This window comes from Dermochelys coriacea, chromosome 1 (assembly GCF_009764565.3).
Source record: "Dermochelys coriacea isolate rDerCor1 chromosome 1, rDerCor1.pri.v4, whole genome shotgun sequence".
Lineage (NCBI taxonomy): Eukaryota > Metazoa > Chordata > Testudines > Dermochelyidae > Dermochelys > Dermochelys coriacea.
In genome coordinates this window covers 327,253,574-327,276,225 of record NC_050068.2, presented here as the reverse complement: position 1 = coordinate 327,276,225, position 22,652 = coordinate 327,253,574, and the positions used below count along the sequence as shown (strand labels likewise).

The 22,652-nt window shown below is 42.6% G+C and overlaps 1 protein-coding gene across 16 annotated transcripts in view; it reads right to left on the bottom strand.

The window, feature by feature from the left end:
* Positions 1-22,652, bottom strand: part of SRPK2 (SRSF protein kinase 2) — a 307,828-nt gene that overhangs the window by 122,894 nt on the left and 162,282 nt on the right. For 9 of the 16 annotated variants that reach the window (XM_043497309.1, XM_038401052.2, XM_038401083.2 and 6 more), the window contains 3 exons: positions 21,408-21,491; positions 19,163-19,314; positions 16-124 (listed from right to left, as the gene is read on the bottom strand). In XM_043497309.1, the coding sequence (XP_043353244.1) occupies positions 16-124; positions 19,163-19,314; positions 21,408-21,491 (345 nt within the window). Of the gene's footprint in view, positions 1-15; positions 125-19,162; positions 19,315-21,407; positions 21,492-22,652 lie in introns of those variants that run through there. The other 7 variants (XM_038401066.2, XM_043497292.1, XM_043497288.1 and 4 more) reach the window with 2 other exon arrangements.

Sequence of the window (22,652 nt, the reverse complement as noted above, 5' to 3'; positions counted from 1 at the left end):
ATGTAGATCTCTTACTGCATATCCCAGCATAGCCAAACTGTAGAGAAGTGTCCCCATCCTAGCTTCCTAATTACATGATATCGGCCATTGAAAAGATCTCCAATTTTCACTGGATGATAGCCACCTTTCAAAAAAAATAAAGAAGTACATTCAGAAAATAAGCAGATACTTCTAATTACCTGTTTATTCCTTTAATACCAAACACCTTTTAAAGTTGTCCTAAACTATAAATCAGGAAATTGCAGTAAGTTTTTTCTACAATTAACAATATTTTGCCTCAAAAATGTTCTACATCTTCTAAGCACATTCTTTACACCCTCCCTTGTGGAAAAAGTGGAGATTTCTGTACTACTTTGAAAATTATATGCCTCAGTTTACCAGCTTGATATTATTCTATGTGACTGCCCAGAGTTAAATCACAGGAAGATGTTAGGGGAAAACAAGTAGGAGACAAAACCTCCCAAGAGATTACCAAGGGTACTCAAGAGAACTATGGGGGCATTATTATTGGAAAATGCACTCCTGCAAGACTTGCAGTTTTATTTTTCCCAGCCCCATGCCTAAGATCAAAGGGAACTAAACTGTTAAAGACTCCAGCCTAGAGAGGAAGGAGGGTGAGCAGGCAACACTGCCTGGAGGGGAGTATCTGATAGAGAGGCACTGAGGCTACCTCTATACTACAAGTGCTACAGCAGCATGGGTGCAGTTTTCTAGCTATGCCATTATAGCACGGCAGTGCAGGTACTTCCTACATCGACAGAAAGGGGTTTCCCATCAATTCAGGCAATCCACTTCCCTGAATGGTGGTAATTCTTCCATTGACTTACTTGTGTCTACACCAGGGTTTAGGTCGGCTTAACTATGGCATTCAGCAATATAGCTAGGTCAATCTAAATTGTAAGTGTAGACTAGGCCTGAGAGAATGTTGCAGTGGCTGGCTGTCTCTCTCACGCCAGGACTAGGGGTGTCTAGGCTGAGTGGAACATACCCAAAACTTGTAAGGAAAGAATAAAGTTTAGGTAATATTCATGTGTTTAGGCCTTACTCATTATTTTAATACAAGACTTTGACTTGTTCATTCCTGTTGACTATTCAACAATACTTTGTTTTTAAAAGGCTGCAGTGTGTCACTGATATATTTTCTGGTCACAAAGCTCCCAAGATAGAAGATTCCTGCAGGGACTCAATTCAAATTGGCCCTGCTAAAGTAGCCACAGTATGAAAGAAGGGTTCTGAAGCCTAGTGGTTCAGTCTAAGAACGGCAGAGTCTTGGGACTCCCCCTTAAGTGAGGTAGAGGTCCAGGGCCTATCACTAGGAGGGAAGCACTGAAGAGTGATACAAGGTAGAGCTCGCCCTCTTCATTGATGACAACCCATAACTGGGAACACAATGTCTTGATTTTAAAAATGTACTGTGGTAACTGATAAAAGATGTGTCTCATTCCCAAAACCTTAGATTCTTACCCTTCAAGCAACAACAGAGTTATTTATTTATTTATTTTTACAGTAGCACTCCAAATCTGGATCACAGCAGATTTCTTCAAGAGAAAACCTAGAGCATATTTACTCAAAGGAAATACTGAAACTTTGCTATCCACTTCATATTCAAAGATAGCAGATATCTTAGGCTTCTTAAGATGGGAAGCCCTGATCTTGCACATGTCGAAGCACAGTCCAAAGGTTTCGTCTATAGCAGTCACCTATATTATTCATTTCATGATAAACATTTGGTCAACACACACACACACAAATCCACAGCAAGACTAAACACTGATGAAGAAATCATCTTACGAACAAAACCAAAAAACTAGTTTGACCATTTAACTAACAGACCTAACTGCATAGCTTGAAGGCTAGAAACTGAAGATCTGGATAAATATTAACGTGCTTCCTAATAACTACAGAACTGGATTGCCATCAAAGGATTTATACCAATTCTCTATAAACTCTAGGTTTAAACTACTAGTTAGATAAAATAAAGAAAGATAGATCTCAAGAGACATATGCAGGATAGTGGAAAAGGGAGGAAAGAGCAATACCACTTCCTATTCCTGAAAAGATTTGCATTTCTGAGAAGAATTAAATCTGTTGATCTGACAGTCAAGATTACGTACATCATTAACACACAATTTACTAAATCATTTATTTTCTTATGCACACTCCATCTGTTGCATTAAAAATATGAAACGTATGGAAGATTATTCCCTGTGCAATCATTCTCTTGGCAAAAGATGCAATTTTCCTCACTGAAGTTTTAGAAGCCAACAATATTTAAGGCTCAGTTTTAGCACCTTTAAGTTACCGAGCAAATGTCTGTAATTAAACAGGACAAAATGAAAAATGTCTGAAATATCTTACACCTTCCCTAATAGTCATCAAACATACAAAGGAACACAAATGGGTGCCCATTTTAATGTTTCTTTACACTACTGAAGTGGTATAAATGGGACCTACTGTGATTATATGACAAAATCATTCTTCTCCCTAAATAAGATATGCGATACACAGTATTTTGGCCCTTCTGAGGCACCAATAGGTGTGTCTCATGGACAAATAAACTGCCAGAGTCTCATTCAATTCAGGTCTGTTCTCTTTTAGTAAAGGATCACATTATTAGAATAGTGCCAGTTTCATATCAAACTTTATTTATTTTACCACTACATCACCCTCAAAACTATTACTGTAATAGAATTCCAAATGTTCTGTTTCTCTGTGTGCATTTTCCACAGCACCTTTTTCTGTTGCCCTAGGCCCCAGTCCTGCAGACTTGCACAGGGGTAACTTTACTCATGAGAGTAGTCAGTGACACCACCCACATATGCAAAGTTATTCCTGTTAATGTTTGAAGCACTGGGGTACTAATTTGCAGTTCTGAAGCACCAGGTAACACCAGTACAAGAAAAAAGGCATTTTGAATATTGGTGTCTCCTTTGCCGTGATTAGTGGGATGTATTCCAATGCTTCATAGCGCAAAAAAAAGTTATTTATAAAGCAATAGGCAAGAGGATTATAAACGTTCATACAGAATTAGGAGGCGTGATAGGGGTGTTCACCCCACGCTCACCCAGAAGGGGTTAATGGAGATCAGATGGCCAAATAACCGATTAGGCTGAAGTCTGAGCAGAAAGCCCTAATTAGGGGAAGTTCATCTGTGCAGGTACAGATGGGACTTCCATAAAGCCAGGGAGCTGAGAGCAGGAAGGTAGTCTGCAGTCACTTCCTGGGAGAAGGGGGTGTATTTAGGGGCTACAGAGACAAGTAGCCCACATTTGCTCCCAGGGAGGAGGCAGTAGAAAGGCTGACTTCCTGGGGGATAGGAAGCAGACAAGGGTATAAGCAGCAAGGTTGGCAACTGAACAGACCTTGGCTGCATGTTGTAGGGTTCCTGGGCTGGAACCTGGAATAGAGAGTGGGCCCGGATTCTCCTTCCTGCCACTGGGAAAGTGGCACCAGCGGGACAGTGAACTGCCTGGGTAACTGCAAGAGTGACAGAGACTCAAAATCTATTCTCTGGAAGGGGGTAATGCTGAGTTACCAGGCCCGAGGGCCAAGTCACAAAAAGGATACTTTTCAGAGTAGCAGCCGTGTTAGTCTGTATTCGCAAGAAGAAAAGGAGTACTTGTGGCATCTTAGAGGCTAACAAAAAGGATACTGCAATCTCTGGAGCAAGAAAGGGCCTACAGACCAGAGGGAGAGATGGAGTGACAGTGTGCGACCCCTGGAAGGGGTGTCAATCTCGTGAGCTAATCCTAAGAACAGCCAGAAGGAGATGTCAGCATAGCAGTGAGTGGGGCACCCCATCACAGTGAGGGTTTAATGAAATTGTGTACTTTTGGGTAAAAAAAATCAGGATTTGTAAATATGCAGTGTATAAGTAGTACTGCTCAGATCATAATAAAAGCTTTGTTGTGCTTTTCAGTTCTCCACAGAAAATAATGATGTTTCTGATGAAACCGCTGAATGCATATATGAGAGAGAGAGAAAACCAGAGAGATCATTATTCCTCAATGTCTCTTGAATGCATTAGTAATCGTAGCTGATGAATTCCACAGCTGTGTAGGGAATTATCCCCTTTGTGAACCGAATGAATGGGAGACATCTCTGGAGGAGAAACTAGAAAATCAGAGAGACAAAGTATTCTAACTGATTGTAGTGTCTTGAGAGTAATCTCCAAATGTTTAAGGTTTTTCAGAAATAGGAGAACAGCAGCATCGTGGTTCATATATGCCTTCACAAATCAGGTAATTGGAATTTTGAGATTTAATTACATTTCTAGACAAGTGGACATTTAAAACAGGCCTGATCTAAAATCCACTGAAGTCAAGGGGAGTCTTTCCACTGATTTCACTGGGCTTTGAATCAAGTCTTCAGGGAACAGTGCCTGGTCTAATTAAATCCATTTCTTGCTCACAAAAGAAGTTCCCCCCTTTAATGATATTACATCAACTAATGACCATGACCTCATTGAAAAATGTAAGAGGCCTAACTTAACTATACATATATATTAGGAAAAAGTACACTAGTCATGGTATTCTATGAACTATGTGGGCACTATTAGATACTTTCATATTTTCTTTGTCTACTTCTTTAATTTCCATCAGTAGATACTTTTAGAAATGTTTTTCTGCCTATTGTGTTATTTAATCAGAGAAGATAATCAGCCCCAATTCTATACTGATTGCCTAGGAGTACAATACGGCTTGTCAGGCTGATAACTGCACTCTTTCACTTTAGGTTGCTAGTTCAAATCAATCCTAGCCGAGAGACTGAAAAAATCATTACCACCTGAGAGATATTTGCTGGCCAATGTGAAATGAGCTAGAGACCCAAGTAAAGTTCTTAGTAGATGCATTAACAATAAAATCAATTAGGCACTGACTATGCACATTTGTTGGCACAACTAATAGAGGTTCAAGTGTTTAATGTTTATGGAAGTGGAATTACCTCCTCAGTCCTCAAAGCAGCCCCACCTTGGGATTTCAGATCAAGGTCGATTTACTGGAAAAGTATGGTAATATTTCACTTAAAACTTACTGAGGAGCCTCAGATGGTTTTGGGGATGGAGTTAAGAGAAGAAGAGACACACTAATGGAACATGGTAAGTTCCAATTTTTATATTCCTCCCCCTTAATATAAGGTATGGGAACATTAACAGAAACAGAAAAGGTAGCAAAAGGTGAATATGTGATGCTGGCAGACCAGGTCATGTCAGAGACTATTGAGGTCAATTCACTTGTGTATTATTATAGATCAAAGCAATTAGTGTTTTGGGTGTTTAAACTTCATAAAACTAATGGGATGTTACATGCATTTTTTTCACTTTTCTATTCCCGTTATAATGTAATAGCAAACTTTACATTACGTATACCCCATAACTACATAACTCATCAGACATCAAAGAAGTCTTGGGGAATGCTAATGAAGGACTTTATCAGAAAAGGTGCTAATTCCAAAGCAAATGGCCACTGTGGTGATGACCTGAGGTCAGAGATTCAAAGTGCATTCCTCACCCATTGTCATAAAAGGAAAAGCCCATGTGGGTAGAGACACTGTCAGCTTGTCTTCTGACAGAAGAAGATATAAGAATGGATTCCAAGAAAGATCCTTTATTTCTGAACTGTTTGGACTTTTACAGGGAAGTGTGCCAGACGCAAACTGGAGATCCCAAAAACAATCTGGGTACCTTGAAAGACTTATGGGGAACTGGCAATTTATTACATCACTGCCACCATCTGGAGTTACAAACTGTGACTCACCTGTACACATATTTTACCTATTTTAATCTCTCAATAACTCTCATTCTTTTTTCTTAACTAATAAACCCTTAGTTCGTTTATTATAGAATTGGCTGCCAGCATTGTCTTTGGTGTAAGATCAAGAGTACCAATTGATCTGGGGTAAGTGACTGGTCTCCTGGGATTGAGAGAAACCTGATGTGGTGTGATTTTTGTTTTAAGTGACCATTATTGCAAGATAGGCTAGAGAGTCTAAAGGGACTTTCTGTGACTCTATGGTAAGACTGGTATAGTGATCCAGGAGTTCACATTTGTTACTGGTGTGGTGAAATCTAATTATAAAATATACCACTAGTTAGGGGTGTCTGCCCTCGTTTTCTGACAGTCTGCCTTAAGGTAGGCACTCACAGTTGTGAGCCACTCCAGACATACTCTCAGACTAATAAAATTACTTACAAACAAGTTAGGAATCAACATAAGCAAAAAAGACAGTTACCTTTTCTGGAACTGGTGTTCTTCGAGATTTGTTGTTCATGTCTATTCCACAATAGGTATGTGTGCTCGCCATGTGAACCAGTGCCGGACGTTTTTCCATAGCAGTACCCACAGGCGGGGAGCACCCCCCGCAGCCCCTGGAGTGGCGCCTGTCTGGCACGGTACAAGGGTAGCTTCGCGCTCCCCCCACTCTCAGTTCCTTCTTGCCGGACAATTCTGACAGAGGGGAAGGAGGGCGGGATGTGGAATAGACATGAGCAACACATTTCAAAGAACACCAGTTATGGAAAAGGTAACTGTCTTTTCTTCTTCTTCGAGTGATTGCTCATGTGTATTCCACAATAGGTGATTCCAAGCTATATCTGTTGGAGGTGGGTAAGAGTTCACAAGTTTCCAGGACTGAGGACAGCCCTGCCGAACCTGGCGTCATCCCTGGTTTGGGGGACAATCGCATAGTGCGAGGTGAACGTGTGAACCGAAGACCACGTGGCGGCCACACAAACGTCCTGGATGGGGACGTGGGCCACAAAGGCAGCCGATGAGGCCTGCGCCCGAGTCAAGTGTGCCCTCACAATGGGTGGCGGGGAGACACCCGCCAGCTCATAACAGGAACAGATTCACAAAGTGATCTGATCGGAAAGCCGCTGAGTGGAAATCAGCTGGCCCCTCGTGTGCTCAGCCAAGGGGACAAACAGTTGCGAGGACTTTCTGAACAGTCTGGTCTGCTCGAGGTAGAAAGCCAGAGCCCCCCGCACATAGAGCATGTGGAGACGGCGCTCTTCACTGGACGTGTGAGGCTTGGGGCAGAGGACCGGTAGAAAAGAGTCCTGACCCATGTGGTAGGAGGAGACCACCTTTGGGAGGAACATAGGGTGTGGTCGAAGCTGGACCTTGTCCTTATAGAAGACCGTGTATGGCAGTTTGGAGCTCAGGGCCATGAGCACCGAGACTCGCCTGGCCGACATGACTGCAACCAGGAAGGCCACCTTCCATGAGAGGTGAGATGAGGAGCACCTGGCCAGTGGTTCAAACGGGGGCCCTGTGAGACGAGCCAACACCAGGTTTAGGTCCCAATGCTGGACCAGGGGTCTAGAATACAGAAAAAGATGGTCCAAACCCTTAAGGAACCGGCCAGTCATAGCATGGGAAAATACCGTGTGCCCTTGCACCAGCAGATGGAAGGCCGATATGGCTGCCAGGTGCACCTTGACTGATGAGGGCGCCATGCCCTGGGCCCTCAGGTGGAGGAGGTAATCAAGGATAAGCTGCATCGGGGAGGCCAAAGGAGAGACACCCTGGTCTGCTGCCCACCTAGAAAATCGGGACCACTTTGCCAAATAAGCACAGCGAGTGAAGGGCCCTCTACTTTCGAGGAGGATGTGTTGAACTTCTTCTGAGCACATCCTTTCCTCTCCACCTACCCACTGAGCAGCCACGCTGTGTGGTGAAGAGCCGCTAGGTTGGGATGGAGGAGGCGGCCCTGGTCCTGAGAGAGCAGGTATGGGCAGAGCGGCAATGGCCACTGCGGAGCTACCACCAGGCCTGTGAGGGTCCCATACCAATGCTGCCTGGGCCATGCCAGGGCAATCAGGAGGACCTGGGCCATGTCCATCTATATCTTCTCCAGGACCCTGCTGATTAGAGGGACCAAGGGAAAGGCGTAGAGAAGCCAGCCTGACCAGGACAGGATAAAGGCATCGGAGATAGCGCCCCTCCCCAGACACTCCCGGAGCAGAGCCGGGAGCATCACTGGTTCTGCTGAGTTGCGAATAGGTCCACCTGGGGAGTTCCCCACCTTCAGAAGAGCCGGTGGACCACTTCTGGGTGGAGGGACCACTCATGTTGCAAGGAAGAGTCCCTGCTCAAGCAATCCGCCCTCTCATTCCGGGTGCCCGGTGGGTGGAAGGCCTTCAGGTGCATGTCATGGGCTATACAGAAGTCCCACAGCCTGAGGGCTTCGTAGCAGAGGGCAGAGGATCAGGCCCTGCCTTGCCTGCTGATATAGAATGTCGAGGCCGTGTTGTCCGTGAGGACCCTGATTACCTTGCCCTCCAGGTGCGAGTGGAAGGCCAGACATGCCAGCCGCACCACCCTGAGCTCCTTGACATTTATATGTAGGGTCAGGTCTTGAGCCGACCACAGGCCTTGGGTCTGAAAGTTCCCCACATGGGCCCCCAATGCATCAGACACCAGCTCCAACGAAGGGGCCCTGTCCCTGAACGGTACCCCTTGGAGCATGTTGTTTGGGGTGGAACATCACTGTAGGGAGGTGATCACAGAGTCTGGCATAGTGAGGACCTTGTCCATCCTGTCCGTGGCCTGGGAAAATTTCGAGGCCAACCAGAGTTGGAGGGGCCTCATCCTGAGTCTGGAGTGACAGACCACATACATGCACGCCGACATGTGACCCAAGAGCTGCAGGCAAACCCTGGCTGTTGTCACCTGGAACCTTGTGACTGAGTTGATGAGACCTTTCAGGGTCTCGAATCTGTCTGGCGGGAGAGAGGCCCTGGCTGACGTCCCGATAAACGCCCCGATAAACTCTATGCGTTGGGCCAGGACTAACGTAGACTTGGTGTTGTTTACCAATAGGCCCAAAGCAGTGCATGTGGACAGGAGGAGTGCCACGTGATCCCTCACCAGTGACTGGGAGGTGCCCTTGACAAGCCAATTGTGCAGTTAGGGAAATATCTGGACCCCCCCACCGTCTGAGATAGGCCGCTACCACCGCCATGCATTTTGTAAACACCCTGGGGGCAGTGGCAGACCAAATGGGAGGCCCGTGAATTGGTAGTGATTCCATCCCACCACGAAACAGAGGAAGTGCCTGTGCCCCTCGTATATGTGGATGTGGAAGTATGCATCCTGTAGATCGAGGGCAGTGTACCAGTCCCCAGGATCCAGGGAGGAGATGATAGAGGCCAGGGAAACCATGCGGAACTTGAGTTTTACCATGTACTGGTTCAGACCTCACAGTCCAGGATGGGCCTGAGCCCCCCTTTGGCCTTTGAGTTAAGGAAATAACGGGAGTAATACCCCTTGCCCATGAACTCCTTGGGCACCGCCTCTATTGCTCCTAGTCCTAGGAGCTGCCCCACCTCCTGCTCGAGCAGAGCTTCGTGCAAGGGGTCACCCAAGAGGGACGGGGGAGGGGAGGTGGTTGGGTGGGGAGGAAGTAAACTGGAGGGTGTAACCCTGGGAAATGGTGTTGAGGACCCATCGGTCTAAGGTTAGCCGCAACCATTCCAGGAGGAAAGCACACAACCAGTTGGAGAAGGGGAGCTTTATTGGGGGTGGATCCCTGATGAGGGCTGGCAGAGTGCCCCTGAGCATCCCATCAAAAGCACCTTTTCCCCGCCTGCTTGCCCTTGGAGGACCCAGGTTGGGGGGCAGGCCAAGACTACCTCTGAGGGCATCTCTTATAGTCCCACTACCTCTTATGGGCGGCCTCATACTTCAGGAGGGCGGCCTGGATGGGAGTCTGCTGCAGCTTGAACTTAGGTTTTGCCAGAGCCGGGACATAGAGACCCAGAGTCTGCAGGGTTGTACAGGAGTCTTTCATGCCATGCAGCCCTGTATCTGTTTCCGCTGCAAACAGAGCTTTCCCATCAAACAGGAGATCCTGCATGGAAGACTGCGCCTCACTGGACAGCCCAGAAAGCAGGAGCCATGACGCCCGTCTCATGGACACCGCAGAGGCCATGGATCGTGCAGCCATATCCGCAGCATCTGAGGCTGCCTGAAGGGACGCCCTAGCGGCCGCTGCCCCTTCCTCCATTAGCACCTTGAACTCCTTCCTATCGCGCTCCTGGAGAGAGTCCTCAAACTTGGGAAGGGAGCCTCACAGATTGAATTCATACCGGCCCAGGAGAGCCTGATGGTTTGCCACTGGTAACAGGAAGCTCTAAGACAAATAAATTTTCCTTCCAAAAGAGTCCAGTCTCTGAGAGTCTTTGTTCTTTGGGGTCAGGGATGGCTGACCCTGCCATTCCCTGTGGTTGACCGACTCAACCACCAAGGAGTTGGGCACCGGGTGGGTACACACATACTCATGGCCCTTAGTGGGTGCAAAGTACTTGCGTTCCGCGTTCTTAGAGATGGGGGCCAACGAGGCTGGTGTTTGACATGGGGCATTTGAAATCTTAGCCACCCCTTCATGGAGGGGCAAGGCCACCCTACCCAGTGCCGACCGACAGCACGTTAAACAGGGAGTCTGAGGGCTCCTCCATCTCCTCTGCCTGGAGATGGAGACTTGCTGCCACCCTTTTTAAGAGTTCTTGATGTGCCCTGAAGTCCTCCTGCAGGGCGGAGGGGGGTGGGGCCGCAACTGCCTCCTCTGGGTGGGGTGAGCAGGCTGGTGCACTGCTCTGGGTATCGGCCGGCACTAGAGAGTCCACCACCTGGTTGGTGCCGAGAACGTACATCCCACTGACTCCTTTCTCGGGGGTCTGGAGAGGGAGGCCTACGGTGCTTCCGCAATCTCAACGTGGAGGACCGGTACCGATGGCAACAGCTGCTCTGCGAACGGCCTTGACAGGCGGACCCGCAATGGCGAGACGACGGGGACTGATGCCCAGGGCTGCGATGTCTTGGCGGAGACTTGGAGCAGGAGTCCGAGCGGAAATGGCATCGACGACCGTGCCGTGACCGACTGGGGTACCCCCTCCGAGATGAGGACTGTTGGCGACGCCTGCTGCGGTCCCGTCGATATTCACTCCTTGAGGACAAGCGGTGCCGAGAGTCCCGGACGGATGGAACCCAGCCAGATAGTCTGGTCGGCGTCGAGGGCGATCCACATGGACTCTGCGTCAAATGGTCGCTGGGTGGTGACCAGCGTCAGGAACATTCCCTTGACCGAGACCGGAACTGAGGGTAGGGGGAGCTCGCAGCTCCCCTTATACCATGCCAGGCAAACGCAACTCCAGGGATTGCGAGGGATGCTCCCCACCTATGGGTACTGTTAGGGGGAAAACTTCCAGCACCGGTGCACGTGGCGAGCATGCACACCTATTGTGGAATACACGAGCAATCACTCGAAGAAGAAGCAGACTTCGAGGTTCCTCAGCAAAATTACTTCCTCCATGCTGGGTTCCATGAGCAGAGACATAGCCTCTTCAATCTCCAAACACAGACTGAGTGGAGAACGAAAGAGAAATGTATTTCTATAGGGCTCCATGTCACAACACCCAGTCCACTCAGTCAGGTTCTTGTACATAAGGTGTTATAAAGGTGGTGTTCCTTGCAATTCAGTCGCAACACACTAAAAGAAAAGTTACTTATAACTTATAACTAAGGCTACGATTTAATCACGGGTATTTTTAGCGAAAGTCATGGACAGGTCACCGTCAAGAAACAAAAAATCATGGCCCGTGACCTGTCCATGATTTATACCATAAATACCCCTGATTGACTCTTGTGTGGGGGAGTGAGCCCTGGGGCCCAAGGCACCAGCTGCGAGGCCAGGAGCCCCAGAGGCCCCACCGCTGCTCCAGCTGCCCTGGGACTGCTGCCAGGAGCCACCAAGCTGCGGCTGTTCCCACTGTCTCCAGGACTGCTGCTCAGGTGGTCTCCAGGGCCAGCCACAAAAGCCGCTGCTTGGGTGATTCCCCAGGGCCAGCTGCCCGGGGCCACCAGAGCAGCGGCCAGTACGGCTGGCCCTGGGCCACTCCAGCAGCGGTTGGTGCGGCTGGCTGCAGGGCAGCCCAAGTGGTTGGCTGCAGAGCCATTCCAGCAGCGGCTGGTGTGGGTGTCTCCAGGGCTGTCTGAGCAGCTGGTCCTGGGGCCAGCTGCTTGGGAGGTTCTGGGGTCAGCCCCACTGGTCCCTGCAGAAGTCAGGAAGGTTGCAGAAAGTCACAGAATCCGTGACTTCCACGACCTCCCCATGACAAACACGGAGCCCTACTTATAACTAATACTTCTAAGATATTGGTGTGAACGAGCCACATAGTCGAGTTGCTGGCACTCAGTCAGCTGGTCCAAAACTTTTGGGAAATTTGGATCTATTGGAGCCAGGTAAGCACCATCATCACTGAACCAAACATTTGGGACCAAAGCTCTTGCTACCCTCAATGTCATTCCACAAAATCAGAGTTCCAAAACTAAGTAGGCCATGGAAGCTGCCTTAAGGATGTGGAAAGAGCCTTTAATCTTTCAGGAACACCTGTACGAAGTCTTAATACAATGTCTAATCCATTTTAAATGTGTGGCTGAGACAAACAACCCTATTGATTTATTACCACAAGTCACAAAATATCAACTGGTAGCTGACTACCGGAAGACTTTTGTCTTAACTAGGTATTTAGAAGCTTATGTGATCTAGCGTCCCCAGATAGATTATGACATTTTGGAAAGAAAACTGGAAACAGAGACTAATACAATGTTTCAGATTAAACTGATTTACTATGTCAGGAAAGAATTTTGGGCCAGGACACAAGATCACTTTGTTTCTATGAATTACTGTTAAAAAAAATGAAAACTACAAAACCTGGAGCTTACTCACTTATGTCTGATATTATAGTTATCAGAAAAGTCATCTTCAGGGACAAATATTATAGCTTTGCAAGATAAGTTTTCAATAATTAATAGTATTTTGATTACTCACATTTTCTATTCCCTGCACTTCAGATACGACCTGGTTTTAATGGCTGCTTCCACAGTATCTAAAATAGGCTCAAGATTTTAAGCCATCTGAAGGTTTAGAATCCCATAGATTAGTATAATTTTTGATACCTACAAATACTTGTTTTGTACAATAACTAAGAAATCTTAAACTTTTTCCATGCTAGGAAATAGGAACTTTAAAATTATAGTCCGCTAAGGTACACGCTTGCATGAAAAATTATGAACCACAATGACATATTAGCCTAGTCCTGTGACTCTTGGATATGGAATCACAGGTATAGTCAATTTTTATAATGCTTTTTTGTTGTGGCATCTGATGATTGTTAGCTATTTCTCCAAAAATACAGTATCATTTTTGTATTTCAATTTGTTCTCAAAGATCAAGTTCCTTTACTACTTTTGAGCAGTCTCTTATTGGATAAATTTAGAATCTAAGTGAATATTCAGAAATAGAGATATCAAATCTCTTACACATTTAAGCTATAGGACTGTTTGAAAAACAGGATGCTGAGGCAGTTAATTGAACAACTGAGTTAAATACACTCATCTTCTAGGAATAAGATAGTTCACTTATGCTATCTAGAAAGAAATCCGGTATTCTTTTTCCTTCCTATTTGTGAAAATCTATGTACCCAAAATGTGATCCCAAAGGAAGCCAAATGCAGCTCAAGAGAGGTAAAATTAGCATTCTCCAGTACTAACATTTATATCAAATCATTCAACCAAGGGAAACTTTCTTTGTAAGTACAGTTATTCTGATAAGAAAACATTTATTTTCCCAGCAGATATAGATAAAACTAAACTCCCAACAAGAAAATGGAAAGGATCCCAATTACTTCAGTAGGAGGAGGAGCAAGTCCTAAAGATATTAGATATGTTTTGGAACCGCTCTATTTGATACACAGATTAATATTTAGAACAAGCATTTTCTTTTTATAAAATTTATTTACGCCCAAACTGGTTTAATTACATTATCTTTTCCATTTAACTCTCCCTCTCCCTTTTTTGGCATTAACGAAGAATTTATTTCCATCATGGTGAACTCAGAATAACACCATTATTAAATTAAATTTAGATTTCCCACATCTTGCAATACTGCTTTAACTTAGTCAGAGTAGGTTTTTAACTGTTAGAAACTGTATTAGCACAGGTTCAAATATTGTATGATGTATATGTATTGACATGGCTGCATTGTCATGACATGCTGTTAAAATATACTTTTTTTTTTATTATAAAACAAAAGTCAATAAAATGCTAGCTAAAATATGAGGTTACCTGAAAAAGAAAGCTAATAACATGGAAAGGAGACATCAAAAATGAGAACTCAATCTGAGACAGGATGTGAAAAGATGCATGTATTTTGTAGCCAAAAATTAAAATAGCAAGCGAAGATTCGCACATTCATATGCCACTGTGAATAGATAATGCGACAAATAAGTAGGTCATCTATAGGTTTACAGTTATCAGGCTATACCATCAGTAATTAAGCAAACATTGTGGAAGTCAAATATCCTTGAAAAGAATTTTAAGTACAGCACATTTAATGTAGGTACATTTAACTTCTATTAAGTGCTTGAATACAAATGCTAGAAGTCTAAATACTAAGATGGGTGAACAGGAGTTCCTAGTATTCAGTGAAGATATTGAATATAATAGTGATCACAGAAACTCAGTGGAACAATGATAATCAATGGGGCATGGTAATACCAAGATACAAACTATATAGGAATGGTAGAATAGGTCATGCTGGTGAGAGGGTGGCATAGCATGTGAAAGAAAGCATAAAGTCAAATATAGTAAAAATCTTAAATGAATCAAACTGTACCACAGAATCTCTATGGATAGAAATTCCATGCTTGAATAATGAGGACAGCAGTAGTAATATACTACTGACCACTTGACCAGGATGGTGATGGTGATTATGAAATGCTCAGGAAGATTAGAGAGGCTACAAAAACAGAAAACCTAATAATAATGGGGGATTTCAACTATCCCCATATTGACTGGCTACATATCACCTCAAGATTGGATGCAGATATAAAATGTATAGACACCATTAATGACTGCTTCATGGAGCAGCTAGTCCTGGAACCCACAAAGAGCAATTCTTGATAAAGTCCTACGTGGCGCACAAGATCTGGTCCAAGAGGTGACTATAACTGAACTGCTCAGTAATAGCAACCATAATGTAATTAAATTTAACATCCCTGTTGGGGGCAAAATACCACAGAAACCCAACACAGTAGCATTTAACTTCAAAAAGGGGAACTACTCAAAAATGAGGAAACTAATTAAATAGAAATGAAGACAAACAGTCACAAGAGTGAAATGCCTGCAAAGTGCATGGAAAATTAACACACCATAATAGAAGCTCAAACTAAATTATAACCCAAGTAAAAAAGAACAGCAAGAGGACCAAAAAAGTGCCACCATGGCTAAACAACCATGTAAAAGAGGTGGTTAGAGACCACCATCCTTTAAAAACTGGAAGTTGAATCCTTTTGAGGAAAATAGAAGGGAGAATGAACTCTGGCAAGACAAGTGTAAAAATAAAATCAGACAAGCCAAAAAAGAATGTGAAGAGCAACTAGTAAAAGACACAAAAACTAAACAGCAAAAAAAAATTTTTTAAGTACATAAGAAAGACGAAGCCTGCCAAACAATCAATGGGGCCACTGGATGATCTAGGTGCTAAAAGGGCACTCAAGGAAGACAAGGCTGTTGTGGAGAAGCTAAATTAAGTCTTTGCATTGGTCTTCACTGCAGAGGATGTGAGGGAGATTCCCAAACCTGAGCCATTTTTTTTAAGTGACAAATCTGAGGAACTTTTCCAGATTGAGATGTCAATAGAGGAGGTTTTGGAACAAACTGAAAAAAGTAAGGAACTATAAGTCACCAGAACCAGATGGAATTCACCCAAGAGTTCTGAAGGAACTCAAACACGAAATAGCAGTGCTCCTAACTGAGGTATGTAACCTATCACTTCAATCAGCTTCTGTACCAACTGACTAGAGGATAGCTAATATAACACTTTTTTAAAAATAACTCCACAGACAATCCTGGCAATTACAGGAAGGTAAGTCTAACTTTAGTGTCAGGCAAATTGTTGAAACTATAATAAAGAACAAATTATAAAGCACATGAACACTACATGTCGGGTAAGAGTCAACATGGCTTTTGTAAAGGGAAATCATGCCTCATCAACCTATTACCATTCTTTGACGGAGTCAACAAGCATGTGGACAAGGGTGATCCAGTGCATATAGTGTACCTGGACTTTCAAAAGGCCTTTGACAAAGTCCCATCACCAAGGGCTCTTAAGTAAAATAAGCAGTCATGGGTTAAGAGGGAAGGGTCCTCTCACAGGTTAGTAAATGGTTAAAAGACAGGGGGGAAAGGTAGAAATAAATGGTCAGTTTTTACAGTGGAGAGCGGTAAATAGTAGGATCCCCAAGGATCTTTATGGAACCAATGCTCCTCAACATATTCATCAATGATATGGGAAAAAGGATAAACAGTGAGGTAGCAAAGCTTGCAGACAATACAAAATTACTCAAGACAGTTAAGTCCAAAGCTGACTGCAAAGAGTTACAAAGCAATCTCACAAAAATGGCTGACTTGGCAACAAAATGGCAGATGAAATTCAATGCTGACAAATACAAAGTAATGTGCACTGGAAAACACAGTCCCAACTATACATACAAAATGATGGGGACTAAATTAGCTGTTACCATTAAAGAAAGATCTTGTAGTCATTCTGGATAGTTCTCTGAAAACATCTGCTCCATGTGCAACAGTAGTCAAAACAGCTAACAGAATGTTAGGCTCCATTAGGAAAGGGATAGATAACAAGACACAAAATATCATAATGCCACTATATAAATCCATGGTACACTCACAACTTGGAGATTGTGTGCAGTTTTGGTCACCCCATCTTAAAAAAGATATATTAGAATTGAAAAAAGTACACAGAAGGGCAACAAAAATTATTAGGAGTATGGAACATCTTCCATATGAGGAAAGATTAAAAAAGACAGACTGTTCAGTGTAGAAGACAGACAACTAAGGGGGGGATATGATTGAGGTATTTAAAATCATGAATGGTGTGGAGAAAGTGAATAAGGAAGTGTTATTTACCCCTTTACACAACACAAGAAACAAGGATCACCTAATGAAATTAATAGGCAGCAGGCTTAAAACAAATGTAAGGTAGTACTTCTTCAAACAACACACATTCTATCTATGGAACTTGTTGCCACAGGATGTTGTGAAGACTAAAACTGGTTTTCAAAAAATAATTAGATAAGTTCATGGAGGATAGGTCCATCAATGGCTATTAGCCTCAATAGACAGGGATGCATCCCCATGTTCTGGGTGTACCCAAACCTCTGACCAAATGCTGGGACTGGAAGACAGGGGATGGACCACTCATTTATTGCCCTGTTCTGTTCATTCCCTCTAAAGTATTTGGTACCAGCTACTACCAGAAGACAGGATTCTGGGTTAGATGGACCATTCATCTGACCCAGCATGGCCATTTTTATGTTTTTTAAGCCTAAAACTGGATGGGCTGGCAGTCTACTGACAGCACAGTAAGTTACCAGATGTATGATCAGATCAAGGATTGAACTTGGTCCTCTTTTGCTTGACTGGAAGTGGATGAACAAACTGGCAAGTCACTCCACTCAGGCCTTAGGAGAAGGGCGTATGAATTCTGTTGCTTTGCTGTAGTCCTTCTGGCTGATTTGGAGATAGTAGAGACAGTTTCATAGGGAATAGCATCCAGTTCTTCTAAACAGGAATGGTGGTCATCAAGATGTAGAGCATTAAGGTTTGAAGTGAAATAAAATTGGTAAAAGAAAAAGGATCTTTGGAGCTTAAAGAATCCCTCCATTCCATCTCATGAAAAGCCTGGTATTTGGATATTTTTGTAAGAGTAATTGGTGTGGCAATTAGTAAGCTATACAAAAACTGGTTTGGGTTTTTTAAATAAAACTCCATAATTTTACTGTACAACTGGTAGAATTAGAGCAAGATTGACAGCAACCAAAACATAACTTCAACAATTACAAGATTTTACTCTGGCCTTATCCAACTTGAAAGAATATTTTTTAGAAATTCTTTGGTGTACGGAATGCTTTGACAAAATTATGTGCCTATGTGATGTAACATGCATAACACTAAGAACAGGAGTTCTCATGGGGCAATAGATCTGCACTTTTTTGGTTGCTCCCGGTTCACAGTAACATTTTTTGCTCAACATTTACTTCTCTTTCACTTGTCTTGAGTACACAATACAATCAATTTGGTTAACACAGTGAATAGCTGTAGAGTTTCATGAAGGCTTATTTAAGTTTATCTGCATTCTCCACTAAAATAATGTTTTGTACTTTACCAGATTCCCAGTGATGTGGCAAGGGACTTAGAGCAAAAATGCCCCAAGATATGGTGCCAAGACTCCCTGCAGAAGTTGGAGCAATTAGACTAGCTGATGTGATCTAATTAGCCCATGCTCACCATAAATCAGGCAGAATAGCAGAATAAGAATGGCCTGAGTAAAGTTTCCATATAGTGTACAAGGACAGGATCAGAAGATTTCCAGTGAGTGAATGAGAGTCTCAGGATGGTGCAGATAAGTTAAGAGGGAAGAATCAGATAAATAAATTCTATTCTAAGTATAGGTTGTTATATCATCCCAGTCACCAAAGTACTTGAAAGCCTTGCAGAGTTAAAAAATGTGTCTAATGTTGGTCCAAAGATGTTCTCTCCATTCCTTTGCCTACGGAAAAGTAAAGTAAATAAAAGTGATAAGCATTGCATAGACAGAAAATGGTGACTTTTCTGGCCATTTTTAGGCTTGGTCTACACTTAAAAATTAGATTAACATAATTACATTGGTCAGGTGTGTGGGGAAAAAAAGCACTCCCTGCCCGACACAGTTATGCCAAACTAACCCCCTGTAAGATGAAGCTTATAGCTTCGACTTATAGCTACCATTATTATTAGGGAGGTGGTGTTCCTACACCAACAACATAGGCAGCATCTATACTACAGGGTTATGCCAGCATAGCTACAGCGACATAGCAATGCCTGAATAGTCTCTCTAGTGTAGACATGCCCTTGATTCTCACAGGAGTGAACTCCATAATCTAGGACCAGCATTAAGAAAACTCTGTCTACCACACAAAAGCATAAGCTTCACTCTAAAAGAAGACCATTCAAGTGGCTCCTGAGGACCAAAGTTGTCAAGGGCTATATAGATGTTTACTATTTAACATGCAACATTTTATATAGTGCTTAATTACACAAACCTTTGCAATAATCTGCAGGGTCTTCTTGCTCCTCATCATCAGATCCCAGAATCTCCTCCTCTGGTTCTGGTGGTGCTGGCTCTGGCAGAGGTGGAGGTGGGGGCGGAGGTGGAGGTGGTGGTGCAGATGGAGCTTTCTGTTGAGGCTCTGCCCTGAAAATGAAAAGAAAGTACATTTACTGAGAAGCTTGGTCAGGATGCTAGTTGAGGGTTGAGCCACAAAATCCATCTTTCGAATTTTAGTGAAATACATCTCATTTATTTTCCTGGAGTTATTCTTTATATTATCTGGTAATGCCCCAGGTATTTCCAAAAATGTATGTAGGTAAAGCTGGCAAGACAAGATATAGCTTTCATGCGAAGGTAGACCATTACACTGAAACAGCTCATAAAAGGTTTACAATATCAGAAATAATTAGACATATAAAAATATTACAAATTCCTAACCAGTATATGAAAAACTGTACATATGCTTTTAGAGTATGAAGTACTTGGAATCAAGAAAGAATATTCCTCAAAGATGACCAATGTGGACAAGTTATACCAAGTCACTTCTGTGACAGCAACAAAGAAGTTTCAAGAACATATTGCAGGGAGCAATCTATCCAATAAACTAGATGACTCCATAGGCTTTTTTCATATCTAATTTCTATCAGTTATGTAGAAAATAACCTCAATATGGAAGGAGCAAGTAGTAGTAAATAGGAAGAAAATACTAAGCTTCTTAGCTAGCCTTTGCTCAAAATATGCAATGGAAATCAATCAACGGAAACGCACAGATTTTTACCAAATATGTTTTTGAAACAGTGAATTGTTAAAGACATTTTGTATTCTGATCACTGTTCTGGCTTCTGAAGATCAGAGATATCCTACAAGTGAGATGTGTTCTTGGTTTAGCTTTTTAGAATACATTTCATATACGATAATTAGAATAATTACAATTAGTATTTTGAAGCTCAGAGTTTTGTCAGATTTTCACATTTTGGTTGTCACCAGCTATCCATGTAAGAAAAAGAGGACATTAAGGTACCTATCTGTTAATCTTTTTTTCTCTCTCTCTCAAATAGCTTGATGTTGTGGGGGCAGGGTTGTATTTATACTTACAAATATACAGAAAATCTTATTTGCAGAAAAAGAGATCAGTAATATATTGTATTGCTATAGGTAAGGTTGATCTGAGCCTTCCATCACCAGCCATAACTATCTACATTTATTTTCACATCTATTGCAAATCCCACCTCTCTAAAAGATCTCACTTAAATTATCAGTGTCTCTCCATTAAAACCACAACAGTTGAGGACAGGAAAATACATTGGTGTAACATGTTAACTTTTCAACTCTGGAAATCTAAATTCAAATACTGGTGCATGATAGTAACAAAAAATTATTTAGGTGGATTTATCTCAGTCCTACATATATCCATATCACAACACATACCCCTCCACTTTTTTGCACAACATACAGTCTGTTTGGGAAAATACAGCATTTAGAATAGCAAGGTACAGTTGGTCAGAAATAAGTTTAATTGGCAATATGGGGCAGCCTGCACAGCAGCTCCTATGCCTTTGCTCTAAGCAATATTAAAACTTGCATGAGTATCAAATTTATCCCCCCCTACACCTCCTCCAGAAACAAACGGAAGAAGTGTTTTTACATTCTGAGTAAATTCTAAGATTTAGAAAGACAATTTTGAATACATTTCAGCATCTTTTTTGCTAAGCTTTAAGCAGCAATTAACAATTTTAAAAAAATTAAAGATTTGAATGGGAGAGAATAGAAACAGGAGAAGGAAAAATGCATGCATAAGTCATATAGCTAGAGTCATGCACAGATATAAAATTTGTATCTGCATCCAATCCATGATCTTCAAACATGGTCCACGGAAATAAAGCAGATATCTGCAGATTTGCAAGGCTCTACATATAGCAATTGTGTTTCTAAATATTTCTCTCAAGGAATTGGATTAATTTTTATTCCTTTTATTTCTTTTTTTGTTAGCGTGATTCATCTCTGAACTGCCATTTTTGATTGAAAGAAAACTGAATTTGGTCTCACAAAAACATTTTCAGCCCAATCACCATCAATCTTACTACAAGATCAATTAATAGATCTGAAATCTACCATCTCCAAAAGCCTGCATTTATTACATAAATGAACAGATAGCATTCAAGCCCAGCTGGAGATTGACAAAAAGCTCTAATCCATTTTTAAAAAGAATTCACAGTGTAAAGCTTCATGTCACAAACCTTGAAACTTCATCTTCTGGACATGAGGCCATTTTGGATATCGTGGTCAAGGACTGTAAACAGTTCAACATTAAGACTGATGAGCTAGAAAACAAATGCACAATCATGAACTTGCACTTGGTTGGCATACCTGAAAACAGTGAGTCAGGTAACAAGGGCATATTTTTGAATGTTTGGAATCATCATATTGGATGATATGACTTTAGAAACTATAGTAGCTAACTATAGTAACTAACTAGCCATGAGATTCTCCATTGGATAATGTTTCAGAGAGTATGGCAATAATATCCAAGTAGAATATACTCAATCCGCCTTTCCCCCCACCCACCATCACCATAGAATATTTTCACCAGACACCTAAGCAAAGTGGTAAACAGAGCAGAGTGTTCGGTGCAAAGGGAAAGTGTGTTTGGGGAAGATAATAGGTGAGGGAAGGAGGAGAGAAGAGGAGAGAAAGGGGGGCAGGGCATGTATGAAGTGGGCAGAAGAGTAGAAAGGGTGGGTGGAGGAGAAAAGGATCGGGGGCAGCTGTGAGGTCAGGAGGGGAGGGCAGGGTTCTGGCACTATAAAATTTAGCAATAAATTACTCACTAAACCTTCTCTTTGAGGGAGAGAACTGTACAAGATGCTAAAGTTACAATGAATCTACAGTGATTTAGTAACAAGGAGCTACTGTTCTATTTCTGCACCAGATATTGATAGTACTTAAGAGAGAACTATGAGTTATCTCAGAAATAGGACTCTAACTTTTCATTACTCATCTTGAAGTAAACACCAAGGAATATCAAGAACATTTCTCCAAAGGCCCAAAAGTAATCCATACTTTTAGAATTTGAAAAAGCAGATATTTCTGGAGAAATAGTCTAACAAAATGAAGATTCATTTGAGACTTTTCCAACTTACTATATTTGATTTATTTTAAGACGAGATTTTTTTTTCTGTTATAATCCTTGTTATATTTGCTAGCTGGGAATTCAGGGATAGGTTTTTCTTATTGGCCTTTGTGTATGTTATATTAGCAATTGTTGGAACAAGGAAGGATAGAAGGAGAAGTCTTGAAATAGTTTCTTATCTGGCTATTTAGGCTTTTACTTACAAGGTATAAAGTGTTGATTTAAAATTAGAGAGCTCTGTTTTGTCTATGGAGCCTGTAAGACTGGCATCTCTGGAAAGGTTAAATTTATTTTCTGCCAGAGAAGGGGATGAGGAGGATAACACCTGGGTGATTAGCTATGAAAGCACTTC